The following is a 25,700-nucleotide window of genomic DNA, read 5'->3' as shown; positions in this document are numbered from 1 at the left end:
ATGCCAGTCGGTGGGGTGTACACTGCAGAGGAGGAGCTAACTTTTTATTTGCATAGTGTCAGCAGCATACACCCCCATGGTTCCTGTGTCCCCCAATGGAGGCTCCAAGAAACAGATTTTACGATAAGCCACCAAAAATCCTGTTATTCCTCTAATCTGATCTGTCAGTCTTCAGGAGCGAACCACCCCTGACAAAGCAGGCAGTCGGGAGGCAGGTGAGCGGAGCGCTCCTGAAGCTTGAGACAACTCCTTTAATTCTTCCGCACCATTCATATCAATAATCGAGGCTTCAGCCTGAAAAAAGAAAAAAGACTACTTACAGTTTTGGGGTTCAGCTCTGTAGCTATGAGCCGTAACAGGCAGCTCAGGAGTTTCTGCTTGTGACGTAAAGGGTAGTCCGAGTCGTCTGATCTGTTGGGATCCATCCACTCATATTCCAGTTGTAACTTGCCCGGTTTGCCCAACATGAGGTAGACCTCGGCTAGTGTCAGGTTTTCTGAAGTCAGCTGGTTCCAGCCTTCCTGACGCAGGTGCTCGGTCAGCTGGTTAGAGTTGTCTTTCGGAGCTTTGGATGAAGCGCTCTGCTCCTTCACCTGAGTGTCCTGTCCTGAAGCTTGTGTAGTGCCATTGTCCAGCTGGGGGCTTGTCGTCTGCATTTCTACCTTCTCTCGGCTTGGAGACTCTACATCTCCAGGAGGTTTGGGGTTTGTTACTGGGGACGTTGGGGGACAGGCAGCAATATTATCAGCCGCCTGATTAATGTCCGGAACGATAAGATCTTGGCAAGACTTTAAATAACGGGGCAAGGGGTCATTTAATGAAAGTTCCTCCACATCTGGAGGCGGACAGCCAGACATCTCACCACTCGGAGAGGTGTCCATGGGCTCTGGTGGGGCTTCATCTGGAGTCTTTGGTCCATTTGACACCCCATCAGATGATACACTCTCCAGCAAACCATTCTCCACGTTCTGGATCTTCTCCGGCACGACGTTACTGGGCACCTCAACTTTGTTTCCTTGTTTAGCATCTGCATTACCTCGTGGGCACTTAAGCTGTACTCGAGCAGTGCCTTGTCCAGTTTGGATGCCAAGGATCTGAGCAGGGGGTAACAAGTGAATGTCTTTTGAGCTCTGCTTGTACTTGCCAGACTCCTGCCAGTGGACAGTACAATGAGCTTTGGAGTGGACAACCCTTGCCACTCCGGGTAAAGAAGACAACTGAGCCGTTTCTGGTGGGAAGAGGTAAAGTTCTTCTTTGGGGTCCGGAGACTCCATGTCTGCCAACTGGGGATCATCCAGACTTTTCCTCTTAAGAAAAACAGTAAAGGAACTTAAGCAATGGAACACAAAAAAATAAGTGACCTGGAGCCCCCAGCAGGAGCCAGGTGTCGGGGTACACTACCCGCATAGTCTTGGATCCAGAAGACGCTTCAGTAAAACGCAGACATTGTTTTGACTGAAGCATCTTCTTTTGCCACAGCTGTGCATATATTCATTTTTGGGGGTTTTGTTTCCCCCCCCCCCCCCCCCTCCCCAAGCAGTATCCACCTGAAAAAGACTGTGTGCACATACTATGAAACTTAACCCTTATGATCGGCCCCAAATCTCTCATTCTATGACCGTAATAAAAGGATACGATCCGAACCTCCTGCAGAGCCCATTTCTGCTTGAGAAATTCAATGAGACTGGAGACTTTTCTGTGTAGCTCCACCATCATCCTGGGGAAAAAAATACATGGGAGGAAATTTAAAGAGTAATTCACCTAAAATGTACAACGCCTCTTCATTCTTCACTTTCCATTGCGACCATATTACATTTTATCAGATATTAAAAGCATGAATCACAAATTCAACTTATAAACTATTCACAGGATTGCTGATTATTTATGGTCGTTCCACCAAAAATTCCCTTACTGAACGTGCCGATGGTCTCACATGAGCACCTTTGTTCCATTCCTTGGCTATGGGACTGTTGGGAAACAAGAAATGGAGCAGCAGCACCAATGCGGGAGCCTCAATCCATTCAAAGGAGTAGAGGAGGGACCCCCAGCGATAAGGAAGGAGTCATCAATCCTTAGGCGATTCCGTAAATTTATCATACAACCCCTTTAATTAGTTCTATACACCTTATGCTCCAATACCTGAGCCGGGGGTTCTGTGCCAGGCTTTGCACACGGGCCCAAGCCTGGTTGTTTCGGGGTTGTAGCTCTATAGGTACTTTTAGTGGCAGCCGTACCGGTTTCTGATCTTCCTCATCACTCAGACCTAGAAGAACATAAAAATAGAAAATAAATACAGATTTGTCCTGTAAATCTGCAGAAAAAAAAATGCAAATGTAAGAAATACAGATTAGCTGCTAAATCTGCATTTAGAACGTCCACTGCATCGGCGCTTGCACTTTGATCCACTTTCCACAGACCGTGACACACGTACCCGTCTTTCCTTCAGGATCGCAGAGTTTCTTCAGAGCTCTGCACATTGGAGCCTTGATCCGCAAGTTCCTGCCCTTGTAACGCACTGTGGTCGCCCTGTCATAAAAAACGGAAATATTAATCTAAATGAGCTTAGCGATGGGACGCGCCATCTTATGATGAACTATAAGCCCCAGCATGCCATGCCATGACATACTGTAGCCAGCGCTATTCCAGTAATTGGTGAGCGCTGCAGTTCCCAGTACGGCACAGTGGGATAAACCAGTAATGTCGGCACAGTGATCAATGCAGTAGCCCCTTCATTCTCAGGATGGGTTGGGGGGCCCTCCACCAATCGAGAAGTGATGACATATCCTAATGACATGCCATCACTTTATGAGATGGGGAAAGTCTCGGCAGCTTATCAATACACTAGGATTGAATAACACTTTTGGTGACTGCACACAGATATTCTTCCTCTTTTGATGCCCCCCCAGTTAAGTACCACTATACAAGCAGGTATGGTCCTCGGGACAAACCGAGCAGAAACGGTTCCCACTCACCCCAACTGGATCAGCTCGTTCAGCTTGGTTGCATTCTTATCATCCATACCTGCAAAGGCAAAAAAAAGGAAGTCAATGGAGTCTGAGGCTAAAATGCATCCTGTACTGAAAGGCAAGCTATGGTTATTCCCCACTAAAAGTGCTGCAGATCTGTGGGGGTCCGGGCCCTGGAACCACCAGCAATCGCTCACTTCAACAAACAACAGCGCCAGTTCTTGCAAAAGCCAGGGAGGTGTAAGGGCTCAATCATGAGTCTTTGGGTCCGTACACCACTATCTGTGCGCGTATGCTGCTGCTTGCTGGGGACCCCGCTTCTGATCAGTGGTGGGGGGACCCAGTACCCGGACCATCACAGATTTGCAGCAGTTTTAGAGGAGAACGTAAAAAAAAAATGGAATACCCATTAGATCGATGACGGCCTAGTGTTCAAATATGTATGGGGGATGGGCAGGAAAAGCAGTCAGCTATACATGGTTTATTGCTGAACGCTGACATTTAAAGTTATCAAATATTCACATGATAGATGTTATATGTGGACGGGTGGGGGTCCGGTTTCTGATCACGAAAAAAGTACTCTGAAATACCCACAGACCCCGAGTAGTGCCAATCATTCTCTATCGGGCTGCCGGAGAGCATTTCAGAGCTGCATTTCTGAGATCGGTAGGGGTCCTAGCGTTCAGACTTCCACCGTTCCGGAAGTTACCACCTGTCCAGTACATAGGCGAAAACTATCAATTTTGGAATTAACTAGAGTGGTGCAAAATGATTTGTGCTGCCCTGGACCAACGTCCGGGCGAATCTTCCATAGCAGAAGGATAAAGGTAGTGTTCTCTTCTGTTACCGGCATCCTCCACACTTCTGGCGTTTACGAGAACCCACAATGTGACGGGATTAGTAAATGCAAGAGGCATCCATGATGTGGACCTTGGAGGCGACCACTGCCCTGGAAGTCCAGACGAGATGTCCGACCAGGGCAGCATGTGTCCTTCTGCTCGACCTCAAAAGTCGCATTATTAGGCTCTGCCTTCATCTGGGTTGAGGTTTCCAATTTGTTAAATGTGACAAAAATCTAAGACGGAGACTCCCCCACAGAGATGTGAAAAGGGTCTGAGCAAATGGGGTCCACTGAGAGATACTTGGATCCGAGCTGTGAGTGGAAGCCCTGCGCCGATGTACTACAGATATCCATGCAGAAGCCCGCCACGCTGTGCTCACGACCTTCATGCGATGTCGCATCTTCTTAATTGCTGAACATTATTCCAACGACCTAATAAAAAGTAACTACTCAAAGCTAAACTGGAGGCTGCAGAAAGAAACTTACAGCCACCAATCTTCTTCCGCAGTTCTCCATAGCAGATGAGGCCGTAAAGCTCCTGCGAGGACTTCTTAAGACCGCAAGAAAATACTGCAAGACAAAAGGGGAAAGACTTGGGGTAAGAACTGCAAAGGAAGTCAGAGAGGACAGAGATTGCGTGATGAAAACAAATTTGGCTTGAGTCTTCTATTTTTCTGTATGGTGATCTGTCATTTTTATTGGCACCATCTTGGGTGCATGCAAGGTTCTTATTGCTCTATATACCATTCTTTTTCAGGAAAGGGGGGGGGGATGGAGGCTGATGGGTGCTACAAAGAAAAGGGATCACCACACTTACTACAGCACTGCTGACCATTACTGCAGGACATAGCAAGGTCCTTACACTAGAAGATTGATCCCGGCAGAACGGTAGTACCGGTATGGTCGTCCCCTTGGCAGATATGCAGGAACCGGTCTGCTGCATCTGTGGGGTCCCTGGGATGGGGCCTCCGCCAATCACACATTAATGGCTACAGAAACGTCCATTTAATAATACTGATGAGGGGATTAGGGAAGCACTCACCATTGTTAAAATCAATGTATTTGGAGATCTTGTGCCACGTTCGGTAGTAGAAGTGCCGCACCTGCTCCTTGTTCTTCACCATGCTGGCCGGTTTGGCTTTCTTCTTGTACTTGAGGGCAATGTTGTTCTGAATGGCTTCAAAATCCTTTCCATGCTGAATAAATAGGAATATAAGAGAACATTTCTCAAGGTCGAGGAGATGAGTACATTTTGATATGACAAATTCTAAAAAACAGCATCTGGACATCTTGGGGTGGATGGGGGTCCCAGGTAGGTGGGGTCCCTATATTAGTTAGAGAGTATCTATTTATCAGCAGTTCCCAGTCTGGCGGTCCGGCACTTCCATTCATCCGAATGATCATGCACAGCCGGTCACAACTTCCCCCAATGATAATGGGACCAGCAAAGATTGTAGGGGGCTGCTGGTTGTTGGCACTCCCGGACTGGCCGGCGGCTCTCTCAACAGCATGACAGCTGCATAGAAGTACATGGAGCTGGCGCATATGGATAGGGAGAGCCGCCGGCCAGTCCGTGCACTGCGGTCCGATCTCAGACCGACTTATATGTCCGCCTCCCTCATTCTCTACGTGGCTGCGAAAAAAGCCGAGTGCAGCTTCATAAAGAGTGAATTGAGCGGCAGTCAAGCGTGTGCACTGCTGCTCCATTCCTGCACAAATATAAAAGTTGCCGAATGGTGCAAATGAAAGCGATCTATACCTTACCATGGACCACTGACTATACAACTTGTTTTGACCAGACAATCCCTTTAACAACACATACAATCAATGTCAGAAAGGCAGCGCAGCGTGATGCAACTGGTGAGTAAGGAGAGAGCTGGGAGCGCTCACTCAGCGGAGGGAACGTTGCACTCACCTCATATAAAGCCTCAAAGAAAGTGTTCTTGTCTTCGGTGCTCCAAGACTCCCATTGCCTCCGCACCTTCTTCTTATTACCCTCATCCTTCTCTGCGGCGGACGGAGCGACGTTACGGCCGGATGCTTTTGTAGTGGCGGGAGCCAATGTGGTGGAGCAGCTTGGTGAGGACGGGGTCGCATTGTCCAGCGCTGGAAGCAGAAGCAAACACCACAATTTATAACTTGTAAAATGCTTCCACTCTCCTACAGCAAGCAGACATTGTAAAAATAGTTTAAAAAAGAAAAGTTTATTAGATAGTCACATCATTTTACAATGTATAGAAATAGAGTTAAAAAAAAAAAAAGTAAACTTTGACAAAAAGTTTCCAATTTTGCCCAGGTAAAGGGCAGCTGACAGTTCGGGGTCCTGCACCTTACAAAAAAAAAAAAGCTCCCGCCAGGAATTTTCGGCACCAATCCAGATGGTGAATAAAAGGTGACGAGACAAACAATGCGCGGTCCGCCCCGATTGTGGACCCCCGCCTCTGTATACTGCAGCGATATAGGGAAGGAGGCAACATCCCATCATAGGACATAAAGATGGCTCCAGGCTCCTATGGAGAATACTGCACCGAGAGGATGTCTCCCACGTGTGCTATTAACTTGTACCAGCGCAGAACAGGAGGGACTGCAGCATGAAGTCACAGAGTATTTATAGACTGGAAATCGAACGTCGTGAGCGCACAATCAGCCCCGGCAGCCGCCTCCACACGACGTGCCACTCACAACCCGAGTCGTGCCAGTAGTACATCACTCATCCGCCGCATCAACTCCTCCATAACCCCGACCTGAAAACCTCCAGAGATGGAATCATGGACGTCCCCTTACACATTTCACATGTGCGCCAGGCATGTGACCACTTGGCTGTTCAGCTTTGGCCAGGGGACCATAGATGATGCTGGACTGTGGAAATAACTGGTTTCCTGCTGCATCTAACGTGTGGCCTCCTCCATTGTCAGCTGTGTGGCCACGCAAACGTTGGGTGAAGTCACGGATTTCGGCAGGACTGCCGGACCAGTCCAAAAAAAAAAATTTTTTTTTAAATGATTGGGCATGCTGAATTTCAACACGCCCATTCCTTTATTTTCACAATGGAGATATCTCGAGCGGATTATGCCTGTCTCCCAGTTAAAATTAAGCGCATGCTCAGCTGAATCGAGCATGAACGTGTATCAGTAGGAATAACTGTAGGGAAACGCTCATTCATCCGACAACTACTCTCCGCACACCTCAGCAGAGCCGGCATGATATCTTAATAGTAAAAGTGAGATAAGCGGCTTCCGGACGCCCCGGACACCGCATACAGTGGCTCATATATAGAGATGACCCGTGATTAGCGCAGCCGTGGACTCGTCATCCGTGGGTGTCAGCCGGCTTCACTTCCACACTGTCTCTAACCATGCTGTCACAGGGACGTCAAAGTGGCAGGGACTAGTAAGCACCAGAGGCCCCCAGAAGTAAAGACCACCGGCCACGGAGGACCAGACTGGCCGCCGGACCAGGAGAGCGCAATCGAGTCACTCATCTGCACTCGCGTTACGGGAATGAAGTCTAAAGACTTTATATAGGACTCCTCTAATCTGGGGGCTGAGTAGGGGTCCGTCATGGACGTTTCCATCACACCGGAAGCTTCTGCCCATTATTATAAAGTCTTTAGGGTGCTATAATGTGAAGGAGAACATCAGACCATTGCGTCATCCCAGGCGGGGCGCGTTACTAATCCACTACACCTACTCGATTCATGACTCCACCTGTTTCAACGCGTTTATCCCCAATTCCTCTAAAAGTGAAGCTTTCCTACAATATAGAGATCGGGATAAGATTCCCACCTGAAATGCTGAGAGACCGGGGATTTCTGCGTTTACATACAGTTTACTCAATGTCAATAGGATCACACGTAAGGTCTGTATACCGACTACACCAGCTGTGATTGGCTGCAGCGGTCACATCCTTGTGTCAGGAAGTCATCGTTGGACCAGGAAGTACAGAAGCCAGCAGGAGACCGGGAAGCACAAGAACTGGAGCGGTGGGGGATCCGAGGACCAGTGCCGACATAGGTGGAACACCACCAGTGATGATCATAGGTGTTATTTTACTGGGGAACATGGGGAAAAGGGGTTGTCCAAAATAGAGGATAACCCGTTTAATTTACTACCAATGCATAGGATAGGGAACAACATTTTGGGGACTAACCACACAGGCAGCAAATGCTGTGGATTTACAGGTTGCAAATCCACCATGGACGTGTGGATGAGGCTATAACTGATCACGTCCAACATGTTGTAGAACATTCCCTTTAAGGATATTAACCTGCGCTGCTGATTACTAAAATCCACAGAGTGTCAATCTCAGAAGCGGATTTTACTAGCAGATTTCACCCTTTTCAATGTCTAGGGGGTTATAGCCTCATAAGGATCTGCGGCCTTAACCAAAAATGTTTTAAAAGGGAACCTGCCACCTCAAATTGGCGGGATATTTAAATGAGTTTTTACCTGTCCGATGGGCGGCGTTTCCTCTTCATTTCTCCACCCCGTCCGTCCCTGTTGTCCGCAATATGTTAGTGAATTAGAGTATGTGAGTGCCATCGTTGGCGCGTGCGCAATGCAATCTTCGGTGGCGCACGCGCAGTATGCTTTGCCCAACTGCTGGCAAAGCCAAAAAGAATTACTGCGCATGCGCCCGCGCACTATGTCCCGCAACACAGCGAAATACTTCCGGGACATAGTGCGCATGCACCCGCGCACTAATGCTTTTTAGCTTTGCCTGCAGTTGGGCAAAGCATACTGAGCGTGCGCCACCGAAGATTGCATTGTGCACGCGCCAACTATGGCACTCACATACTCTAATTCACTAACATATTGCGGACAACAAGGATGGACGGGGTGGAGAAATGAAGAGGAAACGCCGCCCATCAGACAGGTAAAAAACTCATTTAAATATCCTGCCAATTTGAGAGGTGGCAGGTTCCCTTTAATTTTCTCTTTAGTGTTTAGTAAACAAATATTTATTATTCCAATTATGTTTATTATTATTCTTCAGTCATCACAGGAAACTAAATAATGAAGCACATAGCAGGCGTGGTGAAAACAAAAGGTGTACCTGACTTCGGATATTTTTAAGGGAACATGCATTTTTTTTTTTTAATTAATTAGCATATATATTTGTTTCCCCTACAGATATTAAAGTTAAAAAAAGTATTGTATTTGAACCCGATTTCATTAAAAAAAAAAAAATACAAAGCATAAAAATGTTAAACGTGAACTATATTTTCTGCCAACAGATGGCGCTGTTATCGGGTCTTGGCGCTTACTTGACCGTAGTGCCCTCCCTTATGTAGTGATTCCCAAATATCAGGTCTAAAGGGACAAATGGAAGGGGCAGAGATTCCTGTGCTCAGACGTACCCCCCGATTGTTGTAACCACGGCCACCTATTCTGCATTATTGCGTCACGTTCATTTAAATGCCATGTTAAGCGGCATCCAACCGGACAATACAGACTCCGCCCGTCATCCTCTTGCATTAAATAATGCACTTCTATCTTAATGGTTTGCATTATATGTGGAAGATACTAATTATAGGTTTTCAGGTCCTGGATGGCAGAAAATTTAATAAAAAATTGAGCAACAATTTAAAAAAAAAAAAAAAATCTTGCGCGTCTTATTAATGGAGCGGATGAGACTTGAAGAAAAAACAAAATATATAAATTATTGAAAATTGTTACCCATGCCCCATATTCTGAAACTGGGGAAAAGGTTGTACCCCAAAGAAGTAATGCAGGGGCACGAACAGTGTTGCAGGTATACCTTTGCTCTTGGCACTGAGTGGCCGTCCATTGCCGCCCGAATCCTTCCTCTGCCTCTTGCTGTGCGGTCGGACACTGGACCTCAGGAAATGGTGCTGATCCTGCTGGACCTTCGAAGGCTGCTGCTCGGGGGTCGCGGCCTCTGGAGGATCCTTTTCGGGGGTCTCCGAGATGAGTAGATCCCCTTCTGTCTTTGCTTTACCTTCCTCCTCTCCCGTCGCCACCACCACCACCGCCGCCTCCTCCGCTGCGGCCGCTTCTTCCTCCTCTTCAGCCTCTGGTGCCCTCTTGTTTGGTTTGTTCTCCTCTCCGCTCTTCAGCTTCACTGTCATCCTGAAAATAGGGGAAAAAAAAATTAAATGAAAAATAACTAATTTTTTTTTTTTTTTTTATTGGGGGGTTACTATAAAAAGAATTCCTATCTCTTGAAAAAAATGGTTCCCAAAACCCCAATTGTCTAATAAGTGGTGCCTATTGGAAATGAAAAGGTTAAAAAAAAAAAATATATATATATATATATATATATATATATATATATATATATATATATATATATATATATATATATATATATATATATATATATATAAATATAAACACAAAACCATAAAAATAACAACAAATATTAAATATATATTGAAAGGGGAAAACAAATAAAGATATATATAGTACACATATTCTTCACGCTATCGTCTTGGGAATAAACCCCTAAACATAAGGGGGCTGTGACATAGCGACGGATCTCTTCTCCTGTTCTGAATTCTGGCCAAGATTTTTGGTAAGAAAAAATAAAAAATAATAATGAAATATTTTTAAAAAAAATTATTATTTTTTTTTTAAAACAATCTCCCAAGAGTGGCATGGGATCGGCCACGAAGGCTTTGGTGGCCCAGACGGCGGTCGGTCGATGGCTCATGGCTGGCTGTGCCCTGTGTATAATCCATGCCCTTATTTACTTTGGGGGTAGCTTTTTATACAGGGCTTCTTTAACCCCTTTCTCCCCAGAGGGTGCAGCTTAGGGGGGAGTCAGTGACCCCCAAAAACCCCAAATCCCAGTTGCCAGAAATAAGTTGTAGAGAGAAGGAGAACAGAGACAGAGCAGAAAATCCTGAACAACATGGCCGCCATTGTTAGTGACAAATCCTCTTCCACTGTCCCGACTGCACAGCCCGGGCTGGATGCCCTGTGCCCTGGCGGGGAAGGGGCTGTGTGCCCGGGGGAGGCTTCCCGGGGTGCCGGGGCAGGGTGCCGGGCTCCGGGGCGGCTGGACGCGGCGGTGGAGGAGGATGATCGCCGCTGGTTTTGTTGTTGAGCACAAGAGCGCCCGACATGATGATCAGCAGCCGCCGCCGCCGCGCTCGCCCAGAACACAGCCTCCAAAAAGTGGTGTAGGGCGGCCGATCCGTGCCCAGGCCGGGGTCCCCGGCACCCCCGAGGGCTCCTCTACCCCCTCACCATGGCCCCGGGGTCCTGCTCGCCTCGGTCCGCCCGGGATCGCCCATGTTCTCGGCGGTGGCCGCCGTGCGCTCTCGTCCTCTGCGCCTCGTCTTTCTGCTGCTGCTGCTCAGAGCTGGAGACTCCACCAAATGCTGCAGCCCGGCGCGGAGGGGACCCCTCCTTCAACACCCCAAAACTCCAGCTGGGTACCTCGTACGGACTCACAACCGGCGGCAAATAAAAGCTGAGACTCTCCCCTTCCAGATGCATATCTCACTCTCCCCATCGGGGCTGAGACATTTAAATAAAACGCTGCCAAACTTGGGGCACAATCATGGGGCGTTGTTGGAGCTGAACTTTGCTTTGCTACGTCATCAGCTTGGGCAGCAGTTGAAATTTTTATATACATATAGCTTTTTGTATTTTACACCCCCCAACCCCCAAAAAACTAACAATAATACCCCAAGTACTACACATCACATCTACACATGCAGGCAGCACAAGATGTGAAGCGATACACTGGTTCAGCAGCATTTAGTTTCCTATGGGCAGACAGGCATCAAAACAAGATGGATCCAGCCTGATGGTAAACACCAGCACCTGGGGAGGGGGCACCAGGGTCCTAAGGAAGGGAGGGGGTGATCCACATTAATAAAGTAGATATGTACATGAAGAAAATATTATGGGGGGAGGAATAAAAAATAAGGAATTGTTATAAAGGATAGCTGATGGGAAACTGCAACTCTCAGCATGATCTGATAGGGGATGGCGAGGATTGTAGTTTGCTGAGACCTGGATTAATGATTGAGAATTATATTTTATATATTTCTAACTTGGCTAAAAATATAAAATGATATGATATGGAGAATTGATGGCCATAGATGCAACAGCAGACAGTGCAACATTGTATAGTGGTGATACATTGTACTGGGAGATGTCAATATTAGTGATGGGTTAGAGAATTAATAGAAAGCTTTAGAGAATCACTAATGTATCATTCAACAATGTATCAAATATTCTACAATGTGCACTATACAATGTATCATTCAACAATGTAACAAATATGCAAATATTCTACAATGTGCACTATACAATGTATTACTAATGTATAACTAACTATAGTGTATCATTCTACAATCAATGCATCAATATACAAACATCACTCTACAATGTATCAATATACAAATATTCTACAATGTATCATTCTTCAATGTGTACTATACAATGTATCATTCTACAATATATCACTAATATATAACTATACAATTTATCACTATACACTGCATCATTCTACAATGTGTCACTGAACAGTATCATTCTACAATATATCACTCTTCAATGTATCATTCTACAATGTAATCACTAATATATAACTATACAATGTATCACTATTATATCACTAATGTACAGCTAACTATACAGTGTATTATTCTACAGTGTGCCACTAACTATACAGTGTATATACAATGTATCATTCTACAATGCATCATTCTTCAATGTATCACTATTATATCACTATACAATGTATCACTAATGTATAACTAACTATACAATGTATCATTCTATGTGTCACTAACTATACAGTGTATCATTCTACAGTGTGCCACTAACTATACAGTGTATATACAATGTATCATTCTACAAAATATCACTATACAATGTACCAATATTGATTACTGACACAAATACAATCCCAGCCTATGGGGCAATGCTTCCAAGGCGATGCCAACATTCAATAACAGCAGATATCCCTGGCAGTATACTCCATCAGTGCAGGTATACAGAATATTAATGCCCACCACTAGATAGCAATCATTGTGGAGCACAGACATCCCAGGTGTTACTGCCTGATGGGAGTGATAGTTCGGAGGAGAATAATGTAACAATTAGAGGGGGACATGACCCCTCCTGATAGGATTAACAAGTCACTATCACAGCTGGATAAATACGAATAATCCCAATACCTCCACTACTACCTCTATTTAGGTGCTGGAGGACTACAACTCCCAGCATGTCTTACTGCACTGTCACTATACAATATAGGTGATATCAAGAATTAAAAAAGGCAAATGAAAGAGCCTGCTGGGAGTTGTAGTTCTACACAGACAGTTTCTGCACTGATACCTTACCTGATGCATGAAGATGGATGGGAGGGCCTGATGCGGCTTGCAGCCCAAGCACCATGGGCCTGCGAGATACAAGGAGCGAATAAATCCCAGCAGACAACCAGCTGTCAATAAACCCAGCTGCCATCCACAGGGCCTGATCCAAAGCTCCGATGGATCCCGGTGCCGACCTTCCTCTGCCAAGCTCGCGTCCGCATCTGACAACAACCCGCGCCAAGCCAGCCTGCCAAAACACGACACGCCCCTCGCAACCCAAACAAACGCTCCCATTGGTCATCAATTCCTGGAAAGGCGGGACTAAAAGTCGAGAGACCAATCACAAGCCACAACGACAGGCAGCGCTGGGAGTCATGGGCATAGAGGGCAGAGTTTAATGATGTCAATGGCAAGAGGAAGAGCTTTCCGATTGGCTGGCTGGCGTAACCAATAGGAGGATTAGTTATAAATATGTAAACTAAGAGTTAGCTGATTTCTTTTGTAAAGCTTTATGCCATTGGCTTGGGAGATGTTGAGTGATGTGGTGGGCGTGCCGGAAGTGTCTAGTCACTGACGGTGGAGCCTTGGATGGGTGGAGTGTTGTGGAACTACAAGTCCCAGCAATCTTTGCTCTATAAGGAGCCTCCTATAGTTATATAGCCTTTCTCTAGTGTGCTACTACTAGTGACTGCCACTGGCATCCCAGGGTGTGGCAGCATGGCGACTGTGCTGTACAGATAAACACTTGGGACCACTGTACTTCACCAGCGCGGGCAAATCAATGTTTTATCACTATGGTTTTCCCTATGTCCATTACCATTCACCAAACTAAAAAAAAGCCAAATTCAGTTTGACAATGACAACCTAATACATAAAGCATGGAGAGAAAAAAACAAAGGCTTGTGCAAAATAAATGAGATTTCTAAAATCTCATTCACACAGTGTGGGCTTTTTTTGTTTGTTTTTTGCATTTTTTGTGGGTGTAGGGGGTTTAAACCGCAGTATGTCATCTTTTTTTCTTTTCACCCATTCAATTGAATGCATTACAAATAGATCAAAAAGGTGTGAACAAAATGAAAAACCTCATTAAAATATGCCTGGTGTGCGCAGCAATTTTCTTTCCGCCAATGCTGCATTTGTGTATGTGGAAAAAAAAAAGGCTGCAAAAAAAAAAGGCTGCAAAAAAAGCACTGTGTGAACATATCCTATTAAAGTGTTGGGTGGAGTTAAACATGTATTTAAAAAAATAGAGAAATTATAAGTAGATACTTGGGTACAAACTGTATTTATGGCTCCATATATTTATATTATTAAAAAAGAGAAAGGATTTATACACATATATTAACTATATACATATATATACATACAGTATATATAATTACATAAACATATATGATATATATATATATATATATATATATATATATATATATATATATATATATATATATATATATATATATATATATATATATTTGTGTATGTTTTATCTCAGTCCCAGCTCTGACTGTGTTGGAATAAATAAACAATTTATTCAAATATAACAATAACAATATACCAGTAACATGTCCCACAAGTCTAATAACTAATGCAAACAAGGATTACTGTATATACACTAAAAATACATATATTACCTTTGCGCCTACATCACATCACCTTAATATAAGTCCTTGTGTGAATGATTACATACATATGACACCCAGACACTGAATGTTACTAAGGCCGGGGTCACACTTGCGAGTGCAATGCGAGAAACATACGCGAGTCTATCGCCACAATACCCGGTGCTGCCGCCGGCACTGAAAATACATGCGGCTGCACGTTCCGGTCCCGAGCGCCGACGGCAGTGCCAGGTATTGAGGCGCGGGTTTTTCGCATTGCACTCGCAAGTGTGACCCCGACCTAACACAAATAATGCCTCAAACGCACCAGAAAACAATTGTACATTGAAAAACACTTTAAAAAGTGTCTCCCAGCAGATAACTGGGAGAGTTGTCTCAGGAGATTAGAAAAAAAATTATAGAAAAACATGTTAAAGGTAAAAGTTATAAGACCATCTCCAAGCAGCTGGATGTTCCTGTGACTACAGTTGCACATATTATTCAGAAATTTAAGGTCCATGGGACTGTAGCCAACCTGACTGGACTTGGCCGCAGGAGGAAAATTGATGACAAATCAAAGAGACAGATAATATGAATGGTAACAAGAGAGCCAGAAAAACTTCTAAACAGATTAAAGGTGAACTTCAAACTCAAGGAACATCAGTGTCAGATCGCACCACCCGTTGTTGTATGAGTCAAAGTGGACTTCATGTCAAACAGAAATCAGTCCCAGGAGCGCTGAAGGAAACTCAGACAACTTATGTAGTTTACCACAATGCGTTTCGATGGTAAACACCGTCTTCTTCAGGTGGGAAGAAGGCGGTGTTTTTCGTCGAAACGCATTGTGGTAAACTACATATGTTGTCTGAGTTTCCTTCTGCGCTCCTGGGACTGATTTCTGTTTGACATACGCTCTTATCCTCCCTTGGAGGTATTCAGCTGGAGCTGCGGTGGTGCTCGACATCTTCCCTTCCTTGGGTTGATTCCTCTGCGCTCCCCTGTGACTGCTTTCACTTATTTTTAAAGTGGACTTCATGGGAGACAACCAAGGAGGACACCATTGTTGAAAAAAAATCATAAAATGCCAGACTGGAATTTGCCAAACTACAAGTTGACAAGCCACAAAGCCTCTAGGAGAATGTCCTATGGACAGATGAGACAAAAATTGAACTTTTTTGCAAGGCTCATCAGCCCTATGTTCACAGACAGGAAAATGAAGCATATCAAGAAAAGAACAATGTCCCTACTGTGAAACATGGAGGAGGCTCTGTTATGTTCTGGGGCTGCTTTGCTGCATCTGGCACAGGGTGTCTAGAATCTGTGCAGGGTACAATGAAATCCCAAGACTGTCAAGGGATTCTAGAGAGAAATGTGCTGCCCAGTGTCAGAAAGCTTGGTCTCAGATGGGTCTTGCAACAGGATAATGACCCAAAACACACAGCTAAAACACCCAAGAATGGCTAAGAGGAAAACATTGGACTATTCTGAAGTGGCCTTCTGTGAGCCCTGACCTAAATCCTATTGAGCATCTTTGGAAAGAGCTGAAACATGCCGTCTGGAAAAGGCAACCTTCAAACACGAGACAACTGGAGCAGTTTGCTCTTGAGGAGCGGCCAAAATACCTGTCGAGAGGAGCAGAAGTCTCATTGACAGTTACAGGAATCGTTTGATTGCAGTGATTGCCTCAAAAGGTTGTGCAACAAAATATTAAGTTAAGGTCCCATCATTTCTGTCCAGGCCTATTTCATGAGTTGTTTTTTTTTAATTCTGTGGAAGCATGGTTGAAAAGCATTGTCTGACTTTCATTTGTTCATTTTCACAGATTTTTTTAATTTATTATTACCTTTGTCAGGTTCAGGTTGTTTCTGTGACCATTGTTGGATTTTCTGTCATTAAACGAGAGGTACCAACAATTTTGACCACGTGTGTATAGATCTGAGCACTTCTGAGCAGTCTTTTGAGCGATTGGCGGGGTTCACTTCAGGAACCAGATTCCCACCGGTATACAAGGAATTGAAGGGGTTACAAAAATATAAGTTGATGCACTAAAGTTTATAGTCAAGACATGATAATACCCAGCTTCTAACACGAATTTCCACAGTTCACCGCATATATCAAATATGGTGCTCAGTGTCAATAGCAATATCCAGTCAGAGAAAAGAGGGAGACACAAAGGCGCAAATAGGGTCTTTTCAAACGTTACACAGAGTTGCCCACCAAGAGAACTAGTCACCTGGTGAGAGTGAAGGAAGGACATATATTAACGGCGGCTGCTGCAGATCCACAGGTCAGTTCAAGACCTGATTGAAACATACACTTAGGTAGGAAAAAAGGATCATCCCCGCGCCGCCGCAAGAAGAATTCCAAAAATTGTAGAGGTTTCAACGTGGTTTATTTTACGTGTTTCATGGTTCAGGTGACCCTTCATTAGGGCATACCACAAATATTGTACAATATAAGTGTAAATAGCAAGATCCAGTCATTCTCGAAGAGGCATATACACGGCACTCACCAAGGATTGCTTGACCCATATTGCCATCTCTGTGTGTGGTTCCGCCATTACTCGCTCGCGTATGTGACCTACACCTCAAAAACATCTTGAGAATTTGACCTTTTCTTACCTTTCATTCTGCAAAAACTCTTACAGTTGCTCTTATTCATTTTCAACTGGACTAGTGCAACTCTCTACTAATCGGTCTCCCTCTTACTAATCTCTCCCCTCTCCTGAATACAGCTGCCAGGATCATATTCCTTTCCAACAGCTACACCGATGCCTCTACCCTGTGCCAGTCATTGCACTGGTTGCCCATCTGCTGCAGAGTCCAATATAAATGTTTCTCTCTCACCCACAAAGCGCTCCACAGTTCTTCACCACCCTAACCTCCTCCCTCATCTCTGTCTATCACCCTACCCGTGCCCTCCATTCTGCTAATGACCTAAGACTACATAACATCCTCAATCATCTGAGCTTCCTGTCTCCAAGTCTTCTCCCAAGCTGCGCCAATTGTCTGGAATGCATTACCCAGGACAATTCAATTAATTCCCAATAAGCGTGGCCAGTGTCGGGCTGGGGTGAAAAGGGCCCACCAATAACATTGATCTTGGGGGGCCCACTTTTCACCTGCATGCAAATATTATACTACCTTTGTTCACAAATGTACCTATATCTATATATATAATCTTCTAAGGGGTACTTCCGTCTGTGTGTAACGGAAATCCCGCGTCGCTGATTGGTCGCGGCCGGCAGGCCGCAACCAATCAGCGACAGGCTTAGTCCTGCCACGAATTGGCCCCTCCCTACTCTCCTCCAGTCAGTGCCCCCTCCCTACTCCCCTCCAGTCAGTGCCAGTGTGTCGCCCCATCCCAAACTAACTTTTTACTATTGATGCTGCCTATGCAGCATCAATAGTAAAAAGTTATAATGTTAAAAATAATTTAAAAAATTAAAAAATTGTGTTATTCTCACCTTCCGCCATCCACCGATGCACGCGATGCTGCCGCCAGCTTCCGTTGCCAGTGATGCATTGCAAAATTACCCAGATGACAGCGGTCTCGTGAGACCACTAAGTTATGTGGGTAATTTCGCTATGCATCACTGGCAACGGAAGCTTGCGGCAGCATCAAACGCATCAGGACAGCTTCGGTGGACCCCGGAGGGTGAGTATATAACTATTTTTTATTTTAATGTATTTTTTAACAGGGATATGGTGCCCACACACTGCTATATACTATGTGGGCTGTGCTATATATTACGTGGGCTGTGTTATATACTGCCTGGCTGCTATATACTACGTGGCCTGTGTCATATACTGTGTGGGCTGTGCTATATATTACGTGGGCTGTGTTATATACTACGTGGCTGCTATATACTACGTGGCTGCTATATACTACGTGGCTGTGCTATATACTACGTGGCTAAGGTCCACTTCCCTCTGTTTGTCTGTCTGTAACTGAAATCCAACGTCGCTGATTGGTCGCGCCCAGCCGGCCACAACCAATCAGCGATATTGGGGCGGGATTTAAACACCACTTCAGTTTTTACTATAGATACTGCCTGGCTCCTATATACTACGTGGGCAGTGTTATATACTGTGTGGCCTGTGTTATATACTACGTGGCCTGTGTTATATACTGCGTGGGCTGTGCTATATATTAGGTGGGCTGTGTTATATACTACATGGCTGCTATATACTATGTGGCTGCTATATACTATGTGGCTGTGTTATATACTACGTGGCTGTCTGTGTTATGTGGGCTGTGCTATATACTATGTGGCTGCTATATACTATGTGGCTGCTATATACTATGTGGTTGTGCTATATACTACATGGCTGTGCTATATACTACGTGGCTGTGCTATATACTACGTGGCTGTCTGTGTTATATACTATGTGGCTGTGTTATATACTACATTGCTGTGTTTTATACTACGTGGCTGTGCTATATACTATGTGGCTGTGCTAAGCGTGACGTATATACATACATACATATTCTAGAATACCCGATGCGTTAGAATCGGGCCACCATCTAGTCTATATATATAATTGTCTAAGGTCCACTTCCGTCTGTTTGTCTGTCTGTAACTGAAATCCAACGTCGCTGATTGGTTGCACCGGGCCGGCCGCAACCAATCAGCGATATTGGGGCGGGATTTAAAAACCGCTTCACTTTTTACTATTGATGCTGCCTATGCAGCATCAATAGTAAAAAGATATCATGTTAAAAATAATAATACAAAAAAAATTGTGATATTCTCACCTTCCGGCGTCCCCGGCAGCTTTATCCACTCCTTGCGATGCTCCGGTCCCAGTAATGCTTTGCGGTAATGACACCAGATGACGTAGCGGTCTCGCGAGACCGCTACATCGTCACTGGTTATTGCTGCAAAGCATCACTGTGAATGGAGCATCGCGAGGAGCATCGCTAAAGGCCTGGCCTGGATCCGGGGGCCGCTGGAAGGTGAGTATATAACTATTTTTTATTTTAATTCTTTTTTTAACAGGGATATGGTGCCCACACTGCTATATACTACATGGGCTGTGTTATATACTAAGTGGGCTGTGTTATATACTGCATGGGCTGTGCTATATACTACATGCGCTGTGCTACATACTACGTGGGCTGTGCTACATACTGCGTGGGCTGTGCTATATACTATGTCTCCGTGCTATATACTACGTGGGCTGTTTTATATACTACTTGGGCTGTGTTATATACTACGTGGGCTGTGTTATATACTATGTGGGCTGTGCAATATACTACGAGGCTGTGCTATATACTACATGGCTGTGTTATACACTACGTGGCTGTGCTATATAGTACGTGGCTGTGCTATATAGTACATGGGCTGTGTTATATGCTACATGAGCTGATATATGCTACATGGCTGTGCTATATACTACGTGGCTGTGTTATATACTACGTGGCTGTGTTATATGCTACGTGGGCTGTGTTATATGCTACGTGGCTGTGCAATATACTACGTGGCTGTGTTATATACTACGTGGCTGTGTTATATACTATGTGGGCTGTGTTATATACTGTGTGGGCTGTGCTATATACTACGTAGGCTGTGCTATATACTACGTGGACTGTGCTACATACTGTGTGGGCTGTACTATATACTATGTGGGCTGTGTTATATACTACTTGGGCTGTGCTATATACTACGTGAGCTGTGTTATATACTATGTGGGCTGTGCAATATACTACGTGGCTGTGCTATATACTACGTGGCTGTGTTATACACTATGTGGCTGTGTTATATAATACGTGGCTGTGCTATATACTACGTGGCTGTGCTATATACTATGTGGGCTGTGTTATATGCTACGTGGGCTATTATATGCTACGTGGCTGTGCTATATACTACTTGGCTGTGTTATATACTTCGTGGCTGTGTTATATACTATGTGGCTGTGTTATATGCTATGTGGGCTGTGTTATATGCTATGTGGCTGTGCTATATACTATGTGGCTGTGTTACATACTACGTGACTCTGCTATATACTATGTGGCTGTGTTATATACTATGTGGCTGTGCAATATACTACATGGGCTGTGTTATATGCTATGCGGCTGTGCTATATACTATGTGGGCTGTGTTATATGCTACGTGGGCTGTTATATGCTACGTGGCTGTGCTATATACTACATGGCTGTGCTACATACTGTGTGGGCTGTACTATATACTATGTGGGCTGTGTTATATACTACTTGGGCTGTGCTATATACTACGTGAGCTGTGTTATATACTATGTGGGCTGTGCAATATACTACGTGGCTGTGCTATATACTACGTGGCTGTGTTATACACTATGTGGCTGTGTTATATAATACGTGGCTGTGCTATATACTACGTGGCTGTGCTATATACTATGTGGGCTGTGTTATATGCTACGTGGGCTATTATATGCTACGTGGCTGTGCTATATACTACTTGGCTGTGTTATATACTTCGTGGCTGTGTTATATACTATGTGGCTGTGTTATATGCTATGTGGGCTGTGTTATATGCTATGTGGCTGTGCTATATACTATGTGGCTGTGTTACATACTACGTGACTCTGCTATATACTATGTGGCTGTGTTATATACTATGTGGCTGTGCAATATACTACATGGGCTGTGTTATATGCTATGCGGCTGTGCTATATACTATGTGGGCTGTGTTATATGCTACGTGGGCTGTTATATGCTACGTGGCTGTGCTATATACTACATGGCTGTGCTACATACTACATGGCTGTGCTATATACTATGTGGCTGTGCAATATACTACGTGGTTGTGTTATATGCTACATGGCTGTGTTATATGCTACGTGGCTGTGCTATATGCTACGTGGGATGTGTTATATACTACGTGGGCTGGGTTATATACTACGTGGCTGTGCTATATACTACGTGGTTGTGTTATATGCTACATGGCTGTGCTATATACTACGTGGGCTGTGTTATATACTATGTGGGCTGTGCAATATACTACGTGGCTGTGTTGATATGCTACATGGCTGTGTTATATGCTACGTGGCTGTGCTATATGCTATGTGGGCTGTGTTATAGACTATGTGGGCTGGGTTATATACTACCTGGCTGTGCTATATACTACGTGGCTGTGTTATATGCTACGTGGGCTGGGTTATATACTGCGTGGCTGTGCTATAAACTATGTAGCTGTGTTACATATTACGTCGCTGTGTTATATACTACGTGGCTGTGTTATATACTACGTGGCTTTGCTATATACTACGTCGCTGTGCTATATACTACGTGGTTGTGCTATACACTACGTGGCTCTGTTATATACTACGTGGCTGTGCTATATACTATGTGGGCTGTGCTATATACTACGTGGCTGTGCAATATACTACGTGGTTGTGTTATATGCTACATGGCTGTGTTATATGCTATGTTGGCTGTTATATACTATGTGGCTGTGGTATATGCTATGTGGCTGTGCTATATACTACATGAGCTGTGTTATATAGTACATGAGCTGTGCAATATGCTATGTGGCTGTGCAATAAACTAGGTGGCTGTGTTATTTACTACATGGCTGTGTTATATGCTACGTGGCTGTGCTATATGCTACTTGGGCTGTGTTATATACTACGTGGGCTGGGTTATATACTACGTGGCTGTGCTATATACTACGTCATTGTGTTTTATGCTACATGGCTGTGTTATATGCTACGTGGCTGTGCTATATGCTATGTGGGCTGTGTTATATACTACGTGGGCTGGGTTATATACTACGTGGCTGGGTTATATACTACGTGGATGTGCTATAAACTACGTAGCTGTGTTACATACTACATCGCTGTGTTATATACTACGTGGCTGTGTTATATACTACGTGGCTGTGCTATATACTACGTGGGCTGTGTTATATACTATGTGGGCTGTGCAATATACTACGTGGCTGTGCTATATACTACATGGTTGTGCTATACACTACGTGGCTCTGTTATATACTACGTGGCTGTGCTATATACTATGTGGGCTGTGCTATATACTACGTGGCTGTGCAATATACTACGTGGTTGTGTTATATGCTACATGGCTGTGTTATATGCTATGTGGCTGTGCTATATGCTACGTGGGTTGTGTTATATACTATGTGGGCTGGGTAATATACTACGTGGCTGTGCTATATACTACGTGGCTGTGTTATATGCTACGTGGGCTGGGTTATATACTACGTAGCTGTGCTATAAACTACATAGCTGTGTTACATACTACATTGCTGTGTTATATACTACGTGGCTGTGTTATATACTTCGTGGCTTTGCTATATACTATGTGGGCTGTGCTATAAACTACGTAGCTGTGTTACATACTATGTCGCTGTGTTATATACTATGTCGCTGTGTTATATACTACATGGCTGTGCTATATACTATGTGGGCTGTGTTATATGCTACATGACTGTGCTACATACTACTTGGGCTGTGTTATATGCTACGTGGGCTGTTATATGCTATGTGGCTGTGCTATATACTACATGGCTGTGCTATATACTATGTGGCTGTGCAATATACTACGTGGCTGTGTGATATGCTAAATGGCTGTGTTATATGCTATGTGGCTGCGCTATATGCTACGTGGGCTGTGTTATATACTACGTGGGCTGGCTGGGTTATATACTACGTGGCTGTGCTATATACTACGTGGCTGTGTTATATGCTACGTGGGCTGGGTTATATACTGCGTGACTGTGCTGTAAACTATGTAGCTCTGTTACATACTACGTCACTGTGTTATATACTATGTGGCTGTGTTATATGCTATGTGGCTTTGCTATATACTATGTCGCTGTGCTATATACTATGTGGGCTGTGTTATATGCTATGTTGGCTGTTATATACTACGTGGCTGTGGTATATGCTATGTGGTTATGCTATATACTGTTGTGAACTCTGTTTTTGGGCTCCCTCTTGTGGTCACAACTGGTACTGTGTGAGTGCTGTCTTTGGGCTCCCTCTGGTGGTTCTTTGTGTCATTCTGCAGGTCTGAGGCTGATCAGCTGTCTCGTTATCTGTTAGCTGGTTTCCTATTTAGTTCACCTGGACTCTCAGTTGTTGCCTGCTGTCAATGTCTTCAGTGCTATTTTGGAGCTCTCCTGCAGTCCTTCGTTATCAGTCTCTTCAAGAGAAGCTAAGTTTTGCTTGGTTCATTTTTTGACCATCAGTGGTCATATGTTTCTTGGTTTATTTTTGTTTCTTGCCCAGCTTGCTAATATGTGATTTCCTTGCTTGCTGGTAGCTCTAGGGGGCTGAGTTTCTCCCCTCACACCGTTAGTTGGTGTGGGGGTTCTTGTATTCTCAGCGTGGATATTTTGCATAGGGTTTTTTACTGACCGCACAGTTCCCTATCTGTCTTCTGCTATCTAGTATTAGCGGGCCTCATTTGCTGAATCTGTTTTCATTTCTACGTTTGTGTTTTCCCCTTACCTCACCGTTATTATTTGTTGGGGGCTTCCTATATCTTTGGGGTGATTTCTCTTGAGGCAAGTGAGGTCTTACTTTCCCTCCAGGAGTAGATAGTTTCTCAGGCTGCGTCGAGACGTCCAGGATTTTAGGCACGTTCACCGGCTACCTTTAGTGTTTTGGTTAGGATCAGGTTTGCGGTCAGTCCAGTTTCCACCTCCCTAGAGCTCGTGTCTATGTTCATAAACTTAGCTAGTCCGTTTTGTGATCCTCAGCCACTAGGATCATAACAGTACAGCAGGCCAAAAAGTGTTTAATGCATCGCAGAAGTGGGATAAGAGAAGCCCTGAGTACAATTTTTTTTTTTTCCTCTTTATCTTTGCTGCAGTCTGTCCAGCTTCTCTCATCCCCTTAATCTCTGGGTGGTTTTGTGTTCAGCTGCAGACATGGATATTCAGAGTCTGACTTCTAGTGTGGATGCGTTTTTTCTGGCGCTTGGACTGCTTTATGAGGAACCTAATCTTGAGAACCAGGCAGAAAAGGCCTTGCTGGCTCTTTCTCAGGGCCAGGATGAAGCTGAGGTGTATTGTCAAAAATTTAGGAAATGGTCGGTGCTTACTCAATGGAATGAGTGTGCCCTGGCTGCAAATTTCAGAGAAGGTCTTTCTGAAGCCATTAAGAATGTTATGGTGGGGTTCCCCACGCCTGCAATTCTGAATGACTCAATGGCTTTGGCCATTCAGATTGATCGGCGTTTGCGGGAGCGCAAATCTGCGCACCATCTGGCGGTGTTTTCTGAACAGAGACCTGAGTCTATGCAATGTGACCGAGTTCTGACCAGAATTGAGCGGCAAAATCATAGACGTCAAAATGGGTTGTGCTTTTACTGTGGTGATTCAACTCATGTTATCTCAGCATGCTCTAAGCGCGTTAAAAAAATCGCTAAACCTGTCACCATTGGTACTATACAGCCTAAATTAATTTTGTCTGTTACTTTAATTTGTTCTTTGTCATCCTACTCGGTTATGGCTTTTGTGGATTCAGGTGCTGCCCTGAATCTGATGGATTTGTCGTTTGCCAGGCACTGTGGTTTTGTCCTGGAGCCTTTGGAATTCCCTATTCCACTGAGGGGAATTGATGCTACACCATTGGCTGAGAATAAGCCTCAATATTGGACTCAAGTGACCATGTGCATGACTCCTGTGCATCAGGAGGTGATTCGCTTTCTTGTGCTGCATAATTTGCATGATGTTGTCGTGTTGGGTCTGCCATGGCTGCAGGCCCATAATCCAGTTCTGGATTGGAAAGCTATGTCTGTGTCAAGTTGGGGTTGCCAGGGGATTCATGGCGATGCTCCTTTGTTATCAATTGCTTCTTCCACTCCTTCTGAGGTCCCTGAGTTTTTGTCGGACTACCAGAATGTATTTGACGAGCCCAGATCCGGTGCCCTGCCTCCTCACAGGGATTGTGATTGCGCTATAAATTTGATTCCTGGTAGTAAGTTCCCTAAGGGACAACTTTTTAATTTGTCTGTACCAGAGCATGCCGCAATGCGGAGCTATATAA

The 25,700-nt window shown here is 44.6% G+C and overlaps 1 protein-coding gene across 2 annotated transcripts in view; it reads right to left on the bottom strand.

Annotated features, from left to right (window-relative positions):
• The window catches only part of CRAMP1 (cramped chromatin regulator 1), a 39,771-nt gene extending 26,443 nt beyond the window's left edge, over window positions 1–13,328 (bottom strand). The window contains exons 1-10 of one of the 2 annotated variants that reach the window (XM_077274691.1): window positions 13,133–13,328; window positions 9,568–9,899; window positions 5,723–5,913; window positions 4,850–5,003; window positions 4,294–4,377; window positions 2,973–3,021; window positions 2,432–2,526; window positions 2,140–2,263; window positions 1,636–1,717; window positions 321–1,307 (exon numbers count right to left, since the gene is read on the bottom strand). In XM_077274691.1, coding sequence (XP_077130806.1) covers window positions 321–1,307; window positions 1,636–1,717; window positions 2,140–2,263; window positions 2,432–2,526; window positions 2,973–3,021; window positions 4,294–4,377; window positions 4,850–5,003; window positions 5,723–5,913; window positions 9,568–9,898 — 2,097 coding nt within the window. In that variant the 5' untranslated portion in view covers window position 9,899; window positions 13,133–13,328. Of the gene's footprint in view, window positions 1–320; window positions 1,308–1,635; window positions 1,718–2,139; window positions 2,264–2,431; window positions 2,527–2,972; window positions 3,022–4,293; window positions 4,378–4,849; window positions 5,004–5,722; window positions 5,914–9,567; window positions 9,900–11,021; window positions 11,171–13,132 lie in introns of those variants that run through there. The other variant, XM_077274690.1, reaches the window with a different exon arrangement.
• Window positions 13,329–25,700: the final 12,372 nt, after the last annotated feature.

The sequence above is a fragment of the Ranitomeya variabilis genome, chromosome 7 (genome assembly GCF_051348905.1).
Source record: "Ranitomeya variabilis isolate aRanVar5 chromosome 7, aRanVar5.hap1, whole genome shotgun sequence".
Classification (NCBI taxonomy): Eukaryota; Metazoa; Chordata; class Amphibia; order Anura; family Dendrobatidae; genus Ranitomeya; species Ranitomeya variabilis.
This window is presented reverse-complemented; position numbering and strand designations above follow the sequence as displayed.